Source organism: Microcaecilia unicolor, chromosome 4 (assembly GCF_901765095.1).
Source record: "Microcaecilia unicolor chromosome 4, aMicUni1.1, whole genome shotgun sequence".
In the NCBI taxonomy this organism is placed as follows: domain Eukaryota; kingdom Metazoa; phylum Chordata; class Amphibia; order Gymnophiona; family Siphonopidae; genus Microcaecilia; species Microcaecilia unicolor.
This window is the reverse complement of record NC_044034.1, coordinates 316384082-316408373: the sequence shown is the minus strand read 5'-3', so window position 1 is coordinate 316408373 and position 24292 is coordinate 316384082. Positions and strand designations below refer to the sequence as shown.

At 41.1% G+C, this 24292-nt stretch overlaps 1 protein-coding gene across 1 annotated transcript; it reads right to left on the bottom strand.

Moving 5' to 3' along the window:
• Positions 1-3804: 3804 nt before the first annotated feature.
• Positions 3805-24009, bottom strand: LOC115469338 (gastrokine-1-like). The gene is made up of 6 exons (XM_030201860.1): positions 23903-24009; positions 23413-23466; positions 21727-21864; positions 17895-18005; positions 9071-9215; positions 3805-4059 (listed from the first exon to the last, which is right to left on the bottom strand). Exons 1-6 carry the CDS (start codon positions 23912-23914, stop codon positions 3968-3970), a joined length of 552 nt encoding a protein of 183 aa, XP_030057720.1. The 5' UTR covers positions 23915-24009; the 3' UTR covers positions 3805-3967.
• Positions 24010-24292: the final 283 nt, after the last annotated feature.

Below are 24292 nucleotides of genomic sequence, written 5' to 3'. Positions count from 1 at the left end.
TGAGAACCAAAGTCCACCACCCTAACCACTAGGCCACTCCTCCACTCCAACTAGTTCAACTATTTATTTAGTTGCAATGACATTATTTGTCCATAAGTCGAGGGCAGAATACTAAGATTCCATCATGCTTTCATGCATATGATCTGCAATCATGAGAAGACATGAGAGAGGTCTGGCTACTGTAGACAATGGAATTAGGATAACACAGCTGATGAAGATTTCCTTCAATATTAATTTCCTCAAGGTACATATATTCAATAAGGGCAATTCTATGACTGGGTGCCTATATTTACATGCCACTAGGAACATAAGTATTGCCGTACTGGGACAGACCAAAGGTCCATCAAGCTCAGCATCCTGTTTCGAACAGTGGCTAATCCAGGTTACAAGTACTCGTGCACTTAATGTACAGAATGCCAGTTCTTGTGCAGGTATGTGTACCCTTACATGCCTAAGTGTCAGCACAGCGACTAAGAGCGATTCTATAAGGGCGCCTGTAAGTACCAAGGAGCATAAATACAAGAGGGTGTTCAAATGGATAGAGCATAGGTGGGGCTGCTACTTAGTACTCAATTTACAGAATATAGTAAGTTATGTGCATCCCTGCCACATTTGGGTGCCCACAGTGAAGCCAGGTCTATGGCTGGTGTAAATGTGGTGCGTGCATGTAAGGCGCACCATTACCAGGTTATGCTAATATTCTGTTATGTAATCTGAGTGCCCAGATGCTATCATGGAATAGACTCTCACCAACTAGTATGGGTAACACTGCCAACTGGATGCAGATTCGCAGGACAGGGCTGATCCAGTCCTGGGTGTACCCTAACTGGGCATCTTCATTTAGGTGCTCAAAGGCTGGGTGGTAGGAATCTATTCTGAGAACCAAGGTGCCTTGGTTCCATTATAGAACATTAGCATAATCCGGCATCTAACACTTACTGCATAAAGGCAGGCACCTAAATGCTGCAGGGATGCAAGTAACTTGCAGTATTGTGTGAGTTACATACGTAAGTGGGAGCCCCGCCTATATGCCACCCATGCTCCACCCCTAAATAATCCTTTTTGCAGTCAGTGCTATGTAAGTTACACATATTGATACAGAATAATGCTTAGGTGACATGCTAGCATATACACGTATATATGCTAATATTCTAAGGTGGTAATATTCAGCCAGTGGCAGTAAATGACTTGTAAGCTACTGACAGCCATGGCCAGAACTAACCCTGAATTTTCAATGTTGAGGCATGTGTGGCTCCCAGCATTGAATATCCAGGTATGTGTGCTGACCCGGAAGTTAACAGGGCACCAGCCAATATTCAGACTGGTGTCCAGTTAACTCAGGGGTTCTTTTACTAAGCCACAGTAGCGTTTTTAGCTCGTGGTAGAAATCAGCTGGCGGTAAACACCGAGACAGGTTTAGTAAAAGACTCCCTCAGTGCATGAAGTTAAGACTGCTTTTTTTGTCTGTTCTAACTTTGTGCGTGTACTTAGCTGACTGCCAGACCCTATATGGCCACTATCTGGCTAAGTTGTGACTCCGCCCAAACTCCTCCCAGACCATCTCTAGCCAAGCTCCTTAGGAAATGGCTGGTTAATGGAGATATTCAGCGGCACTACCCAGTTTAGTGACATTGAATATCCGCAGGCAACCAGCTCAGTGGGTTTAACTGGGCAGGAACCTCTCCTGTCCGATTAAACTCCTTTGAATGATGGGCCCTAAACAATTATGTGTATGTGGGTAATGGGTAATGCACACATTAATGTGAGCATCTAGTTTATAGAATTGCCCTTTATATATATATATAATTTATTTATTTATTGCATTTGTATCCCACATTTTCCTACCTTTTTGCAGGCTCAATGTGGCTTACATTATGCCATAATGGTGATCGCCATTTCCGGAATGAGAAATACAAATTAGTATTACATTTAAAGTGCATAAATGTTGAAATAAATTGTAAAGTAAGCATCATATTTCAAACTCATCTGAGACTGCATAAATCCCTTCTTTATATTTTCCATTTATTTATTTTGGCATTTTAATTGAACAATATCATGAATGGATAATTTATTTTCATGATAGTCTTAGTACCACTATGACAGTTTGTAAATAATCCAGTCTGGACTCTTGAAAACAGAGAATTTGGAGTGGACTGTTTGCGGTATGAGGAAAAAGCTGATGTTGACGCTTCTAGAGAAACAGGGCATGTCACAGTTCTTTTAACTTGCTTCAATCATAGTTTTTTATTGTAACAAGCTGAAATGTTTTATATCATGATGCCACTATTCAACTCACCCAGCAATATTGACCTGGGAGAGTGAAAAGTAGTTAGATTATGGAGGCTAAACAGCATTAGGCCTGCTTTTACCTACCCCCATTTGTCAGCGTGCATTTGATTTGTTTGTGTGCTGTAAAAGTTTTAGTACATACAAAACTGATTTAACTTGTGTTAACCCATTAGTTAACATGTGCAAACTCAATTTGTGTGTTTTAAAAAATTACCACATACCATGTGAAACAAACCTTACAAAATTAAAAAAAATAAAAGGTAAAAGGCCAAAATTCTGAAAATGAACCAAACTCTTTCCCTGTGCACATCTTTACTAGATGGGGGACTGTCAGGGAATGTAAGGTGCTAGGTCTACAGAAGATAATGGCAAACATCTGCAGTACCTTGCCAAGAAAAGGTCACTAGCATCATGAACATGCACAAATTTCTAGCTTAGTAAAATTTTCTTTTGTTTTTAGCCAATTACTTACTACTTGTCCTCTTTTGAATCAATCTGCATTGCGTCTTTTAATCCATTCCTTAGTTTTGTCATGTTTAAATTAGTGTAACTCCTTATATCAAGGCTTGCCTCAGGTTCAATTAAGAAGACTTCAACTTGTTCAAAATGCTTCCTTTAAATTTCTTTAGGGTGCCAAAATTTTGATAGAGTCACTCCACTTTTTCTCAAAGAACACTGGCTTCTGATAGCTTACTATATCCCCTTCAAGATCTTTATGCCAGAACATCAATCCTTTTACTCTGGTTATCTACCATTGTTCTTTAACCTGTTGATTCCTTAAATAACCCCCTTGTACCCTTTGTTCATCAGAATCTTGGTTACCTAATCACATTTGGAAGTATGATCCAACAAAACTAGACGTTGACGTTTTAGTGTTATTGCCCCTACTTTGTGGAACAGTCTCCCTTTCTATATTTGTCTGGAAACCGCCTATCAATATTTTAAAAAAGTGTTCAAGATGTACTGTGTTTCTCTAGCTTACCCTGCCTGTTCGTCTGGACACTGACTGCTTTGTCCTTTCACTTTGTGTTGATTGCCTTCTTTCACATACCCTACCCTCCCTTTCATATCTTTTTTATACCATTGTAATCTAGGACTCCTTTTGTATCTTTCATACTTTTCCTTCCATAAATAGGTTTTATTATTGTAAACCGCTTAGACAATGTTTTAATAGGCAGTATATCAATTATGCTAACCAGTAACTCAAGGTGGGGCTATGATCACCAAACATTTGACTCTCAGAAATAAGCAAAAAGAGTATAGGGAAAACAATCAAACTATCATTCATTATTCCCTCCATCTCCCTAATCCTTCCACTTTTCCTTCAACTAAAATGTGAACGAAGTGCAGCAGCTTTATGGTATCATCAAGCATTGTGAAAGCACCCATTCCCATGCGTTCATACGGTATATGTCACAATCAAACAGGAACTAGGCTTTTCACCAATTCTGCTTGCAGTATATAGGAATGGACTACATATTTTAGAAGCACGTTTGATAGCATTCAAAGCACAACTTTATCCAGATGTTTACTGTGTTTTAATGATGATCTCACAAACTTGGGGTGACTATGCCAAAAAACAAAGAAACTTTGTGAAAATAACATACAATAACAAAATCTCTCTTAATGTTATCATTGGGTAGGAATTATGCTTGCAAAATATGTCAAGATGATGCTCTTAAATGCCAATTTCACCACAAATGTTGATGTCCACCACCCACAGGATTCCAGCATTAATGCATCCTCCGATTTCAAAAAAGAAGTTTCCACCTTCAAAACAATTTGAAAAATTAAATACTTAGTATCACTGTATAGCCACTGACTAAACCTTTGAATGCACAAGTGCATGTTTATGAAAGTGAACTAGGGTTCTGGATCTAGGTTAAGGTGCATTAGGGCCCCGATGCTCAGAAGCAAATGCGGGAGCTAGAGGCCATTAACGCTGGACTAGCACCCTCATTTGCTACTACAGAATGCTGAGAGGGCTTAAGTGCAGGGAACAGCAAGTGTGCCGGCTCTCAGCGCAAATAGCATGCAAATGCATGCTGATGAGGTCTTTCGTTATTCCTTCCAAATGCTCAGTAGTGAGCACAGCAAACTAGGGCGCTCCTCCAGCTGTAAACCCTACGCCAGCTTGGAGCTGGCATTACGGTGTCTGGGCATCAGGACCACTTACTTGAGAAGAGTAGAAAGCATTATTCCATTTGGATGCTTATTCTGTTTGGATGCTGTAGTCATAAATCTAGCCCTGCCTGCACTCATCAGCCATGTACCACTGCATGTGGGAGGCCAGCCATCTGTGTGGAGGTGCTGCAGGCTCGGTCCCGGGGCAAAGGTAGCAGCAAGTAGCTCTCGGTACCTCTTCTTCTTCTTCTTCCTCCCCCCCCTTGGCACTCCGAGTATGTGCTCATGAGCTATGCTTAATGCACAGCTCTTGAGCGCATGCGCCAGGCACCATCCTCCCGCAGAAGTCCCTAATGCTCAACGCTATGAGCGCACCTAGATTTGCATCTCATTAGCATTGAGCATTAGGAAGTTCCTTTACCATGTTGATCCAGTGGTAAAACAGCGCCAGAGTTTTGAGCATCTTCATGTAGGTGCAAAAGCTCACCATGCCAGGTTTGAAACCATATGCTAACTGCACTGCACAATTAGATACACCTCATCATGCATAGTAATGACTATCTTAACTGCAAGATACAGTCCCTACCCATTCCACTTCCCAAAATGTCATTTTTCATGGTAGATGTTTAACACAGCAGTTTGTCACATTAACAGTTAATGTGGCACTGTGGAGATTATTTTCAAAGCATATGGATGTCTCAGAATGCTCAAATGGACATCCATGTGCTTGAAACATCCAAATCTCGATTTTGTAAAGGCAGAAAAGGGACGTCCAACACTATAATACATCCAAATAGCGAGGGGGCAAGGTGCTGAGGGCGTGTTTTGGGAGGGAGTAGGGAGGGCCCAGAATCATCCAACAGCGATTATTGAACAGGAAGAAATGTCCAAGTATAAAAAGAAGAATATTCTTATAGGCCTTTTTCAGGAATGTCCAAAGTCAAAAAGGTTCTATGATTGAGCAGTGAGCACTGGAGGTATTAAGGGATGATATCTCCTTAATCCCTCGATGGTTATTGTCCTTTTCCCTGTCCCCTGAAAGTGAAACTGAATGGGGATACTAGGCTCTATGACAGCATCAGGTATTATGGGCATTCTAAACAAAACAGGAAACAAATCTAAGGAGTAGCCTAGTGGTTAATATTTTTTATTTTATTTGTTACATTTGTATCCCACATTTTCCCACACATTTGCAGGCTCAATGTGGCTTACATAATACCGTGAAGGCATTCGCCAAGTCCGGTATGGGAATAGTACAAAATTTTAAGTCTTTTTATTGTGAGCCCTCCAGAAACAGAAAAATATATACTGTACCTAAATATATAAGACACTTGCAAGCCAGAAGGCTAATGAAGGGTGTACATTCAGGTACAGTAGATATTTTTCTGTTCCTGGAGGGCTCACAATTACAAACTAAAAGAGTTAAAATGGGATGTGAACCTGAGCACCTTGGTTTCGAGTCCACCGCATTAACCACTCCGCTACTCCTCTGCTCTGCAGAGATGTCTGCTAGGTCATTCTTCTAACAATGCTGCCAGACAGAGGTCTTTATCCCTGATTTTTTGCCATTCATATGTTGGATGTTCCAGTTTGTAAAATGGCTGTTCATGCTGGCCATCCTCAACACATGGATATCCATCTCACGTGTTTTTGAGCAGGAAATCCTGATTTATTTCCTGTTGTAAAATGGGAGATGGCCATCCGTTTTTGACATTATGAGCTGGACGTCTCTATTCTGACTTTGCCATCCTTTCAAAAATGCCCCTCTGTGCTTTTAGCATATGAATATTTCTGTGTCAAACAGCTTAGTTAATAGGGGCTTGAGGGAGTAGTTATCAAGCTGCATTAGGGCACTAACTAGCATTATGTGCCCCTTAATACATGTTAAAAGGGCTCACCTGCCGGCCCTCAGCTCACAAACGGGACCGTCGGAATCTACACACACTCTGGAGTTCACAGTGGCAGACGCCATAAAGCTAAGTGTTTTGGTGCACTTCATTTAACCAAGTTGACATTGTTCTAAGTATGTTCAATGCTCTATGGACTTTTTTTGATTGTTCATGAGAAAAGCAATTTAGAAAAATATGTAAAAAATTTCTTTTGTCTACGGGGTTTTTTTTAGTCTATGATGACTTTTTGCACGTACAACTAACTGCTTATATGAGGGTTGTCGTACTTGTTGAGACTTTTTTCCCTGTTTTTGACATTTTTGAATCTGTTTGATATGGTGATATAGACTTTTGAACACTGCTACTTTGTTTTTTTGAATTTTTCAGGAGGAGTTAGCAGTTTTGCCGATCTGTGATTTATCTTGAATTTTCAACATCTTTGTATATGGCTAGGAAAGAATGATATTTAAAGCTTAATTATCCATCTGTTAGGAAAATGCAAAGAAAATCTTATTTGGAGGCCTCTTTCTTATATCAGGGAGTAAAAATTTGGAATAGCCTATTGTTATGTATTAGGTCAATTCAGTCATATCCGTTGTTTCAAAGGTCTCTAAAAACTTATTTATTTACAGGTGTGGAGTAATAGATGACGAGATAAAGGATAATAATGTACTGTTCTTGATTAATTTTTTATGATTAACTTGTTGTAATTCTCCAGACTACAAGATCCAATTCTTAATTGTAATCTGCTTAGAATCTTAATGGAACCTAGTGGAATATAAGAACAGAATAGCATAGCATAGCAGCTCATTACTATGTAAATCCTGCAATACGGCTTGTGGTGAACACTGGGTGCACATTTGAGAAACCACTCAAAGTGGTCCGCCAACAAAGAATAATATAAAACAAAAATTTCCAAGGTAGGTTGATCAGGATAACTCAACAAACCTGGATGAATTTTAAAAAATGTTGTTGAATCTGAAGTGAATTTTGTCAAAATGTGGATCCCACTTCAGACTTTTTGAAAAAAAGAGATTAAATTTATAGAATTTATTATTATTATTATTATTTGGACCAAGAATTCCAGTTGTTGTGTTAGTCCACTTTAATGTTTAGAAATAAGGGTCAACAAAGCAGCTATAAGTGAGACTTTTTTATTGAATTAGCTCACATCTCATTCTTGAAAGAGGTGGTATAGTAACCAAATAAATGATACATCTGTGACTAACCTTTGAGAGCAATGCTCCATTCATCATGTCATAAATGTCAATGTAGAGTCTGAACTATTTATTTACTGACTGGGTGAATGGAGGTTAACTCGAAAGCTAGTCACAGTTGTATTGAGTTCTTATTTGTGGACCTTCAGTTCTAATTATTTTAAAATTTTCTTTCAAGTTTTTTCCCAAATCAAAAAGTAAAATCAGACCTGGAAAAAAATTGACAGTTCTGTTAGATAACAAGCAAACTGAATTTTGCCCAGTTCAGCTCTGAATTGTCTGCACATTTCAGATGTCCTCCTCAGTTTTATAAAGTGGTCTGGATTTCCAGCATAATCAAAATTAACCAAAAACGAAAACCATTGCATATAAATAAAGTGCATGAGGATTCACTGTGGCTATCTTGAAAACCAGACCTATTTGCTCCATTGAGAACTACAGGTTGCCATTTAGCAGGTCAGACCTTTCAATTAAATTAATCTGTAAACTATAAAAGTAATTAAAGCAGTGTATTTGTAGCCTAATTGTGGAAAAAAAATCACAATATTATATCCTAACTATAATCTGGACATTCATGTCTTCTGTCACAATAATGAGCCCAGAAAATTGAGGCAATTAAAGACAAAGTAGTTTTGATTTACGTTGCTTTTTACAGAACTGCACGTTTGTTTTTTTAGGACAACAGGTTAAGATTAGGCCTAGGAAGGTTAGGCTATAGCTTAGGATGGGTTCAACTGTAGTTGTTTTTGGAGCAAGGGTTACAGTTATTGTTAGGGTTAGGTTTAAAGTTAGGAATCAGTGTAAAGATTATAGTTATGTTTAGGTTTAGGATTAGGAGGATGAGGGTTAGATAGGCATGGGGAAGTCACTGTTTGTCCCGGGATTGGTATCATGGAATGTTGCTACTATTTGGGTTTCCGCCAGGTGCTTGTGACCTGGATTGGCCACTGTTGTAAACAGGATACTGGACTAGATGAACCATTGGTCTGACCCAGTATGGCTATTCTTATGTTCTTATGTAGTGTAAGGGTTATTGTTAAGGTTAGGATTTGGAAAGTGAGGGTGAGGGTTAGTGTAAGAAAAGGTGAGAATATAAGTGTTATGGTTATAGTTAGACTTAGATTTAGGATTAGACAGGTGAAGGTGAGGGTCAGTGTAAGGGTTATGTTAGAATTAGGTTTAGGATTAGACAAGTGAGGGTGATGGTCAGTGAAAGGGTTATGGTTAGGATTAGGTTTAGGATTAGGATTAGGAAAGTAAGGGTCAGTCTAAGTAAGGGTTATAGTTATGGTTATGCTTATGGTTAGGTTTAGGATTAGGAGAGTAATTGTCAGGCTTATAATTATGGTTAGGGTTAGGTTTAGGATTATGAGGGTGAGGGTGAGAATCAGTGTAAAGGTTGGGTTTATGGTTAGATTGAGGATTAGGAGGGTGAGGGTGAACGTCAGCATAAAGGTTTTGATTAGGGTTAGGTTTAGGATTAAAAGTCTGAAGGTCAGAATCAGGGCAAGGGTTAGGGTTAGCAGGTGATTTTGTTTCTCTTGTACTTACCCTGTACTTCCTGGGAATAATAAGTAGGAACTCCCTTGCACAAGGCCTCCACAAACTTTCCAAACTGGGCCACATTATTGGCAAGGGTATTTGTGGTGGTATACTGCAGGGAATGTGGGGGAGGAGCAGCAGGTCCCTTCTGATCCTAAAGTATTTAGAACAATGAATAGAAGAGAAGCATGCTATCAATGAGATTGTTGTCTTTTTTCACTGTCCCTCCTTTGTCTCTGAAACTTTCTGCAGTCATCATAATAATTCTTTTTCTCCGATTTTACTCAGGGGTGGAGGAAGGTGACAGTTTCCTAGTATGGGCTACAGGTTAACTTGGTTATATTTCCTAGCTAAGAAGAAGAGGGATATTCTGCAGGCAGTCAAGCATGTGCAGCTAATAGCTGGGGGATATCCTCAACTTGTGTATCCTTATCTGACAACATTAACTTGGTTGTTGTGTGTGCTTCTGATAGATGTTTCCTAAGCAATCATGTTTACATACTATAGTCTTACATTCAGGACCCGATTTTATACTTGGCACCAAAAATATCAGCACGGAAGGAAAATGCGCCTACACATATTTGATAAACTGCACCTAAAGTTAGGTATGGCTTATACAATTTGTGTAGCTCCATCCATGCAACTAAAATTTAGGCACAGTCATTTACACCAATTAAAAGCTGGTGTAAATGCCCATGACTAACTTAGGGGCCCTTTTATTAAGCAGCAGTAGGGTAGGCGCCTGGCGGTAATTCCGAAGTTGGCACACGCTGTTTCCTGCAGTAGAAAATAATTTCCTATTTTCTACTGTGAGGAACATTTCTGGTGGTAATCAGCAGCGCAGTCACATTTGTGCACTGCATGATTATCCCACGAGTAGTGCATGAGCCCTTACCAGTGGCGATCCTAGGTCGGCTGCCACCCGGGGCGGATCGCCACTGCGCACCCCCCCCCCCCCCCCGGTGCAGCGGCATCCGTCCCCCCAGGGTGCAGCATGACACCCCCCGGCGCAATGACAACCCCTCCCCGGCGCATCAAGCCCCCCCCCTCTGGTGCAATGACACCCCCCTCCCCAGCACATCAATTCCCCCCCCCCCCCGGGTGCATTCTTGGCTGCTGGAGGGTGCAGAGAGCAGCCGTGCGCCTGTCTGCTCCACTGGCTCCCTGCTCCCTCTGCCCCGGAACAGGAAGTAACCTGTTCCGGGGCAGAGGGAGCAGGGAACCAGCAGAGCCAACAGGTGCGCGGCTGCTCTCTGCACCCTCCAGCTGTGTGCACCCGGGGCGGACCACCCCATTGCCCTACCCTTCCTACGCCACTGGTCCTTACCGCTAGGTCAATGGGTGGTGGTAAGGGATAGGGCAGTAAATAGGTGTGCACTATTTTTAATTTTACCAGCCATGGTGAAAAAAAAGGCCCAGCACATGCCAATTTCACACGTCCACACTACCGCAGGACACTTTTTACCGCAGCTTAGTCAACAGGCCCCTTTAGGTGCAAAACGGATAATTCTATAACACTATGTGTAAATTTTAGGAATGCCCATGACCCTTCCGTGCTCCTCCCATTGCCATGTCCACATTTGATATCCACATGGTAAAAATTTATGCGGACTATTTTATAGAATACGCTTAGCGAGTAGTGCACAAATTCTAATTAGTGCCAATTAGTGTCGATAATTGCATGTTAACATCCAATTATTGGCGTGTTAACCAATTGAGTTGCAGGTCAATGCATTTTTTCAAGAACCACTCCACATTTTAGGAGTGCTGCCCTATGGAAAGGGCATCTTTCGTGGTTATGAAAGCAATGGCAGTAGGTTGAGAGATACTATAGAAATTAGTAGCCAGATACTTTTTGATTGTGACATAATAATAATAAATCATTTTCTTATTAAAAATATTCATGTTGCATGAAGAGTAGGATACAGTGGGGGAAATAAGTATTTGATCCCTTGCTGATTTTGTAAGTTTGCCCACTGACAAAGACATGAGCAGCCCATAATTGAAGGGTAGGTTATTGGTAACAGTGAGAGATAGCACATCACAAATTAAATCCGGAAAATCACATTGTGGAAAGTATATGAATTTATTTGCATTCTGCAGAGGGAAATAAGTATTTGATCCCCCACCAACCAGTAAGAGATCTGGCCCCTACAGACCAGGTAGATGCTCCAAATCAACTCGTTGCCTGCATGACAGACAGCTGTCGGCAATGGTCACCTGTATGAAAGACACCTGTCCACAGACTCAGTGAATCAGTCAGACTCTAACCTCTACAAAATGGCCAAGAGCAAGGAGCTGTCTAAGGATGTCAGGGACAAGATCATACACCTGCACAAGGCTGGAATGGGCTACAAAACCATCAGTAAGACGCTGGGCGAGAAGGAGACAACTGTTGGTGCCATAGTAAGAAAATGGAAGAAGTACAAAATGACTGTCTATCGACAAAGATCTGGGGCTCCAAGCAAAATCTCACCTCGTGGGGTATCCTTGATCATGAGGAAGGTTAGAAATCAGCCTACAACTACAAGGGGGGAACTTGTCAATGATCTCAAGGCAGCTGGGACCGCTGTCACCACGAAAACCATTGGTAACACATTACGACATAACGGATTGCAATCCTGCAGTGCCCGCAAGGTCCCCCTGCTCCGGAAGGCACATGTGACGGCCCGTCTGAAGTTTGCCAGTGAACACCTGGATGATGCCGAGAGTGATTGGGAGAAGGTGCTGTGGTCAGATGAGACAAAAATTGAGCTCTTTGGCATGAACTCAACTCGCCGTGTTTGGAGGAAGAGAAATGCTGCCTATTGTTGGAATGTAATTGTATTTTACATGCATTGCCTGTCACCTATTATTTCTCTGTGATTACTCTGTGACCTCTGATGTGAATTACTTAGAGAGGTCACACAGCTATGCAACTTCCTGTGGGGGTTAGATGCAGCAGATGCAGCACATGCAGCACATGGAGCACATGGAGCTCATGATCTCTCCTAACCTGAGAGGATCTATGGTGGTGTGAGCATCCATTACCATCTAAGCACATGGAAGGAGCTGATAATACAAATGTATAGTAATATGTATATATAAGCCTGTCTGATTATAATCTAACTGCAAACTGTGAGTAAACAGATGTTTTGTTACTTCAACTTTAAAGTGACTCAGCAGTGAATTATTCAGGGGTGAATGAGAGAGAGATGAAGAAAGAAATTAACATTTCTAAAGCTGAAGCTGTGTGTACTAAAATCTGCTAATTATTTACTACAAATAATCCAACAAAAGGGTTATGGGCCCAGGGCTCAGGAATTGAAAAAGAAGAGAAATATTACCAGGCAGAAAAAAAGGCCACATTTTTCTCCTAAGTTTTAAAGGAAAGATTCAGTCTGTCTCTCTCTCCCCCCACACAGCAGACAGAAGGCTAAGAAAATGGCTGAGGGAAGAAATTCACCATTGTTCTATTCTCTCAAGGTGCCTAGATTAACTGAGTTTAATTATCGGCAGTGGGAACTAAGATTCATATGTCTCCTTCGAGCAAAAAGATTAAATATATGCTTAGACCAAGACAGAACAGCTGAAAATATGGCTGAATGGGACAATGCAAACTATTATGTGAAGTGCATGCTTTTGGAAGCTCTCTCAGAGAAACAAGCCATATTAGTGGAGGGAAAAGATACACCAAAGGACATTTTATATAAACTGAGAACTATGTATGCAACTACATATGCAAAGCAGCAACCAATTTGGTTGGCAGAGTTGAATGAAACCAAATTAAGGGATAAAAGTAAATGTAATGATCACATTATGCATCTTATGTCTTCATTTCAAAAGTTAGAACTTTCTGGAATTCCCATGTGTGATGCATTGAAAAGAGCATTTCTTTTTACCTCACTATCAAAGAAGTTTGATGTTTTTAGGTCTGTAAATGAGGCCATTGAAGGGCAATCTTTTGAACAGACAACATCAAAACTAAGGCAGGAATGCATAATAAATGATTCTGAGGAGATGTGTTCTCAAAGTCAGTCAGAGAGAAATGAAACAAATTTCTTGGCAAAGAACAGAGGAAGGCGGAGCTATGGGAAAACTCCACCCAAGGGCAAGCTGATTTGCTACTCATGTGGAAAGGAGGGACATGTATCTAAATGGTGTAAGGAAACACAAAACACTCCCTCTAGCTCACCTAAGCCAATGGAACTAAAGAATTTTCAAACCAGGAAATGTATGAAGGACAAAGATAAACACAAGGGCTTTCTAATGGCAGAAAAATCTTTGACTATGGTAAATAATAATTCAAATGAAAGTACTTGGATTTTGGATTCAGGGAGCACATGCCATTTAACCAATTGTAAGAATTTCTTTCAGGAAATGTGTCCAGAGGAAGGTATTCTTAAAACTGCAAACGCAGGGACTGCTAAGATCCAAGCAAAAGGTATTGGGTTCTTAAAATGCAAAGTGTCTAATGAAGTTAAAGAAATTCCTGTAAGTGATGTCTTGTATATTCCCCAAGCAGTTTGCAATATGCTTAGTGTATCTACATTAGATAAGAAGGGATTTGTGATTCATTTTGAAAACAGTAAGTGCACAATCTCTAAAAATGATGAAGTGTATGCTGAAGCTTTTATGCATAATGATGTTTATAAGCTGAACATTTCAGGTGAAGCCTCACATATGGCGCAAGTAAGGAAGAATGATGGTAAATGTAGTCTGGAAATCTGGCACCGCCGCCTGGGACATCGTGATTCTAAGGTGATCCAGGATCTTTACAGTAAGCAACTGGCCACCGGCATTCAGATAAGTGCAGATGCTGGTAAAATGGAGAAATGCATAGACTGTGTTACTCAAAAAGGTGTAAGACCCTCATTTCCTGCATACACAGGAAATAGGAGTAATAAAGTACTGGACTTAATACACAGTGACTTATGTGGACCGTTTAATATCCCATCATTGGGAAATAACAGATTTGTGCTAATATTCTTGGATGATTTCTCTAGATATTGTGTGGCCTATTTGCTGAAAGAAAAAAGTCAAGTCACAGACATGCTGAAGAAATACGTTGCCATGGTGAGCAATAAATTTGAAAGAAAACCAAAGGTTCTTCAGACCGACAATGGTGGTGAGTTCACTTCACAAAGCATGCGCACATTTCTAGAACAAGAAGGCATTCAGCATATCACAACAGTAGCTTATACACCAGAGCAAAATTCTGTTGCAGAGAGAAAATTTAGGTCACTTGTGGAAATGACCAGATGTATGCTGTCAGATAGCAATCTCCCTAAAAGACTATGGGGGGAAGCCATTCTCACAGCAGTGTACCTACAAAATAGAATGCCAACTAAAGGCGCTGAGCGCACACCACATGAGACATGGCATGGTAGGAAGCCAAACCTGTCACACATAAGAACATTTGGAAGTACAGCATATGCTCATATACCAAAGCAAAGAAGGCATAAGCTGGATTCCACAACAGAAAGGGGCATTTTAGTTGGCTATGCTCCAGGACACAAAGGATATAGAATTTTGAATCTGAAAACTGGCATTGTTGGCATAAGACATGTTACATATTTTGATGAAAACAAAAGGGTTGATAAAGGCTGGATTATCCCAGATGAGCCTTATCATCCAGAATATGAAACTAGAACCATAATAGACATGCCAGTGTATATAAATGCCATACCAAGGCAGATGTCTGAAAGCAACTCACCTGTATCTAACGAGGAACAGGCAGAGGAAGCAGACACAGAAAGGATCATTGAAGAAGACAGTACAGTTGGAGAAGGGGAATCAATTGGAGAAGTACTCTCAGATTTAGAGGATGCGGAAAGGTCAGACCAACCTGTTGTCAGACGCTCATCCAGGGAAAACAAAGGTGTTCCACCCCCAAGACTGTCTTACCTAACAAAGTCAGCAGAAGCTCAAGAGCCCTTAACATGGGATGAGATTGAGAAAATGCCAGCAGAAGAAGCTGCTGAATGGCATAAAGCTGCACAAGAAGAAATTGATGCATTGAATAAAAATAATACTTGGATTCTTACAAAATTACCTCCTGGCAAGAAAGCTATAGGATGCAAATGGGTATTCAAGTTAAAAAGGAATGCACAAGGAAAAGTGGAAAGGTATAAAGCCAGATTAGTCGCAAAGGGATATCTTCAAAAATATGGAGAAGATTTTGATGAAGTGTTTGCACCTGTAGTGAAACACACGACAATAAGAACACTTCTGAGCATTGCAGTCTCAAAAGGCATGCAAGTCAACCACATTGATGTGAAAACAGCGTTTCTTCATGGAGATATAACTGAAGATTTGTACATGGAACAGCCAACAGGTTTCATAAATACAAAACAAAGACAGCTAGTGTGTAAATTAAACAAAGGTCTTTATGGATTAAAGCAAAGTGCAAAATGTTGGAATGAAAAATTGCATGAAATATTGACAAATTTAGGATTTAAGCAAGGTGAAGCAGATAAATGCTTGTACACTAGGTGCACAAATGGACAATATGCATACATTTTAGCTTTTGTTGATGATCTGCTCATTGCAAGCAAAAGTGAGCAAGAGTACAAGGACATTGTAAAGTGTTTAAACCACAATGTTGAGATAAAAGAACTTGGTAATGTGTCATACTATCTTGGTATAGAAATTGAGAAACAAAATGATGGTTCTTATCTTCTAAGCCAGAAGCAGAAAATAAATGAGCTTATTGAAAGTTTAGGTATGCAAGATGCCCAAGTTGTAAGCACTCCCATGATCACTGATTTTCTGAAGGATGAAACAGTAAGAGAACCTTTACCAGATAACATCCAATATAGATCAGCCATAGGTAAGCTTTTATATCTAGCTACCACATACAGGGCTGATATAGCAAATGCAGTAGGAATTTTGAGCAGAAGGGTCAGCTCACCTACCAAATCAGATTGGACTGCAGTTAAAAGGATGGTAAGGTATTTAAAGGGTACCATTGATTGTAAATTAAAGATTTCAGCCAATAGTAATCCAAAACTAATATGTTACTGTGATTCAGATTGGGCAGGGGATCATTCTGATTATAAATCCACAAGTGGATATGTGTTTATGTATGGAAATGTACAAATTTCATGGGCCAGTCATAAACAAAGTATTGTGAGTCTGTCTTCTACAGAAGCTGAATACGTGGCCGTATCGGAAGCGTGCAGAGAACTGATGTGGATTGAAAAACTTATGCTGGATTTCGGAATAGCTGAAAAGAGACCAATCCAGATAATGGAAGGTAATCAGAGCTGCATCCGACTGTCGCAGAATGACAAGGTTCAGTCACGCACCAAGCACATCGCAACGAAATACCACAACGTGCGAGAGTTGGCGAAAGAAGGGGTCATCAGTCTACACTATTGTCACACCAGTGAGATGACAGCTGACATCATGACCAAACCGTTACCCAGAGAACATTTTGTGAATCTGCGTATAAAGCTTGGACTTTGTATGAATAAATAATTGCATGACAGTTATGCATGAGAAGGGGTTTGTTGGAATGTAATTGTATTTTACATGCATTGCCTGTCACCTATTATTTCTCTGTGATTACTCTGTGACCTCTGATGTGAATTACTTAGAGAGGTCACACAGCTATGCAACTTCCTGTGGGGGTTAGATGCAGCAGATGCAGCACATGCAGCACATGGAGCACATGGAGCTCATGATCTCTCCTAACCTGAGAGGATCTATGGTGGTGTGAGCATCCATTACCATCTAAGCACATGGAAGGAGCTGATAATACAAATGTATAGTAATATGTATATATAAGCCTGTCTGATTATAATCTAACTGCAAACTGTGAGTAAACAGATGTTTTGTTACTTCAACTTTAAAGTGACTCAGCAGTGAATTATTCAGGGGTGAATGAGAGAGAGATGAAGAAAGAAATTAACATTTCTAAAGCTGAAGCTGTGTGTACTAAAATCTGCTAATTATTTACTACAAATAATCCAACACCTATGACCCAAAGAACACCGTCCCCACTGTCAAGCATGGAGGTGGAAATGTTATGTTTTGGGGGTGTTTCTCTGCTAAGGGCACAGGACTACTTCACCGCATCAATGGGAGAATGGATGGGGCCATGAACCGTACAATTCTGAGTGACAACCTCCTTCCCTCCGCCAGGGCCTTAAAAATGGGTCGTGGCTGGGTCTTCCAGCACGACAATGACCCAAAACATACAGCCAAGGCAACAAAGGAGTGGCTCAGGAAGAAGCACATTAGGGTCATGGAGTGGCCTAGCCAGTCACCAGACCTTAATCCCATTGAAAACTTATGGAGGGAGCTGAAGCTGCGAGTTGCCAAGCGACAGCCCAGAACTCTTAATGATTTAGAGATGATCTGCAAAGAGGAGTGGACCAAAATTCCTCCTGACATGTGTGCAAACCTCATCATCAACTACAGAAGACGTCTGACCGCTGTGCTTGCCAACAAGGGTTTTGCCACCAAGTATTAGGTCTTGTTTGCCAGAGGGATCAAATACTTATTTCCCTCTGCAGAATGCAAATAAATTCATATACTTTCCACAATGTGATTTTCCGGATTTAATTTGTGATGTGCTATCTCTCACTGTTACCAATAACCTACCCTTCAATTATGGGCTGCTCATGTCTTTGTCAGTGGGCAAACTTACAAAATCAGCAAGGGATCAAATACTTATTTCCCCCACTGTATATATTAAGAACAGCTCAAGAAATTGGAAATTACCAGTACAGCCATGAAATGTCTAACCCTCTTTTCACAAATGATTTGTCCCTATGGTTTAATTGCCATAACTAAAATATACAAACGAGAAGCTCCCAGCTAGACGTAACACACAGATTACAAGTACCTTCTTTTCCTTCGTAAGTCTTGCAAGCTCTTGGAGACTGGGCACAACTTTTCTGTTCATCTTATTGACATAGCAGGTCTTCTTTGCGAATGGCCTTATAGCGATGAAACCCTGCAATTGAAGAGACCATTAATTATAGACCATCTACAGTGGGGGTGGGCAACTTGAAGCCCACAGGCCGAATGTAGCCCACCATTGAATTTTATGCAGTCCGCAAGACCATGGGACGTATATACAGAAAATGTTATTAATCAGAGTTTTGGTGTATTTACTGTATTTCACAAATATTTTCAGAATAGCCACTCTAGCAGTTTGATTCCACCATTTTTAGTTAAATTTTTATTATGTATTTCTCACAGAAGGACAATGTACATCCATGCTTTTCTGGTTCTGACTTTATGTAATGTTGCAGCCTGCTAGGGATAGTAATGACATTCTTGCAGCCCTCTGTGTATAAAGGTTGGCCACCTGGTAATAGAGAGAAGATCGGTGCGCAGGGAGGGGGGGCAGTCTTGGGGGGGGGATTGGGGAGGGGTATAGAGTTGGATGAAGATGGTCTCTGTTCTCTGCAGTTGTTCACTGTTTTGGACTTTTGGACTTTCTAGTTTTCACATTGAGAACAGGTGACAATTAGTAGTTGATGTGTATGACCAATCATAATCAGATTGAGCTATAAAATAGATTAACTCTAATCAACATGTAAAGATCAGATCAGCATAAAGTATCAGAAGGGGTGGGTGGTAGGTGGAGGGGGATAGTGGGGGAGTTAATGTTGGAAAATATATGATGAAGATGATGATAAATGTCTGAATGCCACTTGTATTTTCTTTGTTCTTTTCTTCATCAATAAAAATGATTTAAATATAAAGGTTGGCCACCCCTGATCTACAGACACAAAGATGTCAACAGATGTGGACTGCTTGATCCATCTACACTGTTTCTACCTGTCCTCTTATAGGTCATAGTCAACCTATGATCTCCTCACATTTCTTGGGCCTATACCATGCAAGCTTGTATTCTGTCACTGTATTGGCTCCTGCAAGCTATGAGGTAGAAAATTCCTAGAATGAATAGAGAGCTTTAGCAATACTCCAGGGACAGGATGGTGTTAGAATTCTGTCTTGTCACATAAGTTAAAAATGTAGAACAGGGACTTCACGGATGAGCCTTTCACTTCCAATAGGTGGTCCAATCAGACATTTTCTGACAAAAGGGGAGGGAGGTGGGCGGTATCCATGAAATTCCTGGCACATTATGTTGCCTTTAAAAAATCATTACTGTCAGTCTAACAAACAGAAAACACTGGCAGAAACAGGAGGAACTCAGAGCTGACAAAGGAGATATGGCAGTCCGTTACTTGCTCAGCCTCATCTATATAAATAAATCCCACCTCAAATGTTCTGAAGCTCACTCCGTGGCAGTGAAGCACTGAACTCCTGTAGTCTTCCTAGGTTAGGCTATCAGGACCAGTCACCCTCACTCATAGACCCGCCCTCAGCCATGCCCCATCTGTACATAAAACGCTACCTCAACGTTCTGAAGACAACCTGCTGAAGCCAACAGCAAACTCCCTAAAGAGTTCGTTAGTTCATGGTGGTGAAGACATCAGACTCACCATGTCTCTCTGCCCCGCCCTCGCGTCAACACGTGATGACGTCGAGGGCGGGGAAGCAAAAAATTGAACTCATGAACCCAAGTCCGCCCCTGCCGCCACACCCCCCACCAACAGAACGGCACAAGTCTCCTGCCCCCCTCCAGCCATCTACCAATTCCCCTCTCTCCCCGCCCCTGCCACCACGCACCCCCAGATGCAGTGAACGCTCCACCCCTCCCCACCCCCACGATGACTCCGCACCCACTACACCCCCCTTCCACCCCCACCCAGGTCGTCACTGCAGCTGCTGCCCCCTCTCCGAACGCCCACCCACACAACTGACCTGCCCAAACATTAACAGAACATTTTAACCTCTCTCCCCGACCCTGTCGCCACGCACCCCCAGAGGCAGTGAACGCTCCACCCCCCCACGATGACTCCGCACCCACTACACCCCCCTTCCAACCCCACCCAGGTCGTCGCTGCAGCCGCTCCCCCCTCTCAGAACGCCCACCCACACAACTGACCTGCCCAAACAAAAACAGAAGATTGTAAGAAGCAAGACGGCACCGCAAGCAGCCAGCAGCCATTGGCTATACACACTAAAGCCGCACCTCCTGTAGCCTCTGACGTTACTCTACGGGTTCGACCTGCAGGAGCATTGACGTCAGGCTACAGGAGGAGTGGCTTCAGTGTGTACAGCTAATGCCTGCTGGCTGCCTGCGGTACCGTCTTGCTTCTTAAAATCTTCTGTTTCTGTTTCGGCAGGTCAGTTGGGTAGGGGGGCGTTCGGAGAGGGGGGACCGTCGGCAGTGACAACATGGGTGAGGGTGGAAGGGGGTGCAGTGCCAACAGACACATTGGGGGGAGGGGAACGGTGACGGACGCTGGGGGGGCGTTGCAAAAGGGGCGGGGCAAGCGGTCACACACTTCAAGGAAAACCTTACTAGCGCCCGTTTCATTTGTGCCAGAAACGGGCCTTTTTTACTAGGACCATAATAAAATAGCATATCTACTGCATGCAGGATATTTTTAATTATGTTTACCGGCATTATGCTTGGTTCTAGACACTGCTGTGGTCTCTTCTTTGGTTGGCCACTATTACAATTTAGATAACTCTAATTTGATATAAAGACTAAAATAACAGTAGGGTGTTAGGCTATCTCAGAAAGATTGAACTAGTCCTATTTTTAATTTTTTTTTCATTATGGACCTTTAGTTCTAATTTCTCTTTGCCAATTAGGATTTCAAGCTGGAATCACGAGGTAGGCACTACTTACACACATCAAAGGTGCCATTAAATTACCAGTTCAGGTAGTGCCTAACTGCCATAGCACCTAACTGCAAGGGGTGCGTACCTGTGGGTGGAGCATGATGGGCGTGTCTCCCAGTTACACACGTAACATGTTGTAAGACAGCTCACCTACATATGGGTGCACCAATGCCGATCTTACACTAGTATTCTATAACAGACTCTTGCACCATGATGCCATTATAGAATTGAAGATAAGCACATGGCATTGGGGCACCTAGACTAAGGCACCAATTTATAGAATTGCCCTATAAGGCTTTTCTTCCATTCTGTGTCTATGGAAACAGCCTTCCTGTATCATACAGGCCCTTAGACATACACAATGATCACTATCCCCCAGATTCTATATATGGCGCCTAGATTTGCGTGCCCAAATTTAGGTACACTCCCGAGATGCACGTGCATCTTAACTGGCAAATGAGCCAGTAATGAGCAATAATTGAGCGCTAACAACCAATTATTGACATTAATTGGCACCAGTTGGGATTTGTGTGTGCATTTGTGTAATATTCTATAACGCCAGGCACCCAAATCCCATAATGTGCAACACAAAAGAGGGCATGGCTATGGAGGGCATGGGCGTGTTGAGGAATGCCAAAAAATTGTGCACATTAATATAGAATATTGGGTCAGTGTGCCTAACTTGGGTGCCAGCATTCACATCAGGTTTCAGCTGGCGTAACCAAAGCTAGGGCACGGGATTTGGCGCTAAGCACAATTCTACTAAGGGCGCAATTTATAGAATCATGCTTAGTTCTGATCTTTTCCAGCGCCCATTTTTGAGCTCCATTTATAGAATCCGGCCCTATGTCTGTTAACAGTGAGAATACCAGCTAAATTGTCTCTGAAAGAGAGATATCAGTGAAGAACTTAATGGTTTGAACAGACTTTAGAAAGATATTAACCAAATCCACGTGAGCACTCACTGTATTGTAGTCCCACACAGAATTCCAGGAGTTCCACCCAGCATTGGTATCGATATTAGCAATGTTGTTCTGATTGTTGATGTTCACAGTCTGGTGGACGCTACCACCATCATTTCCCTGATTGGTGAGACTGATGGACTGGATTGAAAATACAAATGCAATTAAGAAGCATTTCATCCTATCTAAACTCCTTGTCCATTTTTTACAGACCTGTAAGTAACACCTACTAAGTTACATTTTTGTTGTATATGCCACCTTCCTCCAATAAGTGCAGAGGGCAGCTAAATAGGGTTCTGCTGGTCAGGGGCAGATGTTCAGTGGCGCTTAATCAGAGAGTGACACCGCGTATCTACTTGGTTAACCAGAACACTCTCCAGCTAGTGCAAGGGTGATCCAGGGGTGCAGTTGGGGGGCAGACCCAAAGGTTATCTGAGCACTGCTGTTATTCAATGCTGGTGTCTGGATAACTCTCCAGGCAAGTAGGACCGCAGAACTAGTAATCCTAACTTGTTCAGATGGTTATCTGAAAATCAACACTGAATATTGACTTGATCCGGATAACTTCTGACAGCTGTGAAAGTCCTGAATATTCGATTCAGTACTCAGATTAGGCCCAGCACTGAATGTTGGGGACTAATTTAGCCCATGGCAGTCAGCAATTTTTTTAAATGTTTGGAAATAACCCAAATTGTCCTTTAGTAAAACTATTTTGTTCTGTAGCAGATTGTACCAGACGCTCCCGAATGCAGTAGTGGATATAAAAAGAACTACTGCATTCGAGAGTGTCTGGTACAATCTGCTACAGATCAAAATATTTTTATAAAAGGACAATTTGGGTTATTTCCAAGTTAAAGGAATACTTTCAAACTCTGCCACCACTCCACCCCCTTACATGCCTACTGGCAAAGTATTTTTACATAGGTTGGTATTTACTAAGATGCTATTACGCACATAGATCAGTCTTTTGCTCATGAAAATGGTTCCTAAAACTACCCCATTTTCCACAAGTAAAAGCATGTTTTTCATACACAAAAGAGCTCTGCTGAAAACAGGTGCAGGATTATGTGTATAAAAGGTAGGTGTTCCCAGGGGCAGAGGTGGGGCAGAGTTGCAGTGCACCTGCATACATTATAAAGTACACACATACAAGCCGAAATTATACGCACAAATTGACACCTCTTTTGGAGCAGCTGTAAATTAGTGCTGGAGCTTTTGTCAGGGTCTGGTTCTGGGTGCCTGTTTTATAAAGGCATCTAGGCTGTTGCTTTAAAACAAAATACACGATCTTACTCATCAAACAATAAAATAGCCTGAAGAATATGAAAAATGAATGTTAGCTAACGCTCTCTTATAACTCCTCCATTATATTTTGTGGACCAATAAGCATAAAATTGGCCTCTTTTGGCCTTTTCGCAGACGTGCCCTACTATAGATTTAGCTTCTAAGTGTACTTTCATTTTTTGTTCCAGAGCTAATACATTCTTTGTTGAGTCTATAAGGCAAAAGTAATATAAGCTGTTCTATATTTGTTGGGTAGTGATTGATTTTATGTGAATATTAACAACTGAAAAATACTTTCTCCAGCTAAAGAAAATGCCCAGAACTTTCCAGCAAAAAAAATGTAGCCTTTCTACAATTCTGTTATTATATCTTTAGGTGCCAATTCCATCATCTATTGATACTTACATCATTAGCAAGAGTTTGAGTCAAAAGGATTCCCAAGAGGGAAATCATCAATATCTGAAATGGAAATAACAAAAAAGGGGAATATTGTCAGTAACTACTGTGCACCAACATCACATCTGAAAGATTTAAACTTAACCCCAGATTGATAGCATTTTTGGTAGCTGAAAATAAATTGTCTTTCCTTTCAGAAGAGAACATTCATGTTGCCTAATTCACGCCATGTACGCTTGACTTGAACATTTGATTATGATGAAAATATACAAATGTTCATTGTGACCAAATTAAGAAATTATATAGCCTGAAATTGGAAACAGTAGCTAACCATGTAAAGTTTGATTTTAATATTTGTTTGTGGCCTATTTACTTTTTCTACAGGCTTCTCTATTTTATACCAGTGTTGTATCCCCTCTCCTGTGCCAGATTTTAAGTTTTTTTCCCTGTCATGCTTTAAAATGATACATACAGAAGCTAACATATTAGAGGTACTTACAGTAAGCTTCATTGTTCCCCCTGGAAAAATCTGCAAGTGGAAAGGAAAGGAAAGGATCTGCTGAAGGTACCACCACAGATCTTTCTGTTTTATATGTTTTTCTTTGTCTCCACAAGAGTTTTGTAGGTGGGGAAGACATTGACCTTTCCTCGTGCTTATCTGTAGCTAATAGTTAGCTGATAGTTCATAATGAAATTTTTTGAACCCGATAGGCTAATAGTAGATTAGATTTTATTTGAGTGACAAATGTTGAATTGATATTAGCTCTGTATAGCAGATAGAATGCTATTGACACTAGTAAACCAAATGTACTTTGCGATAGCATTTGTACAGGGTGTAGACAATATTACAAATAGACTGTATGTTTCCCCTTAATGTGATTCTCTATCA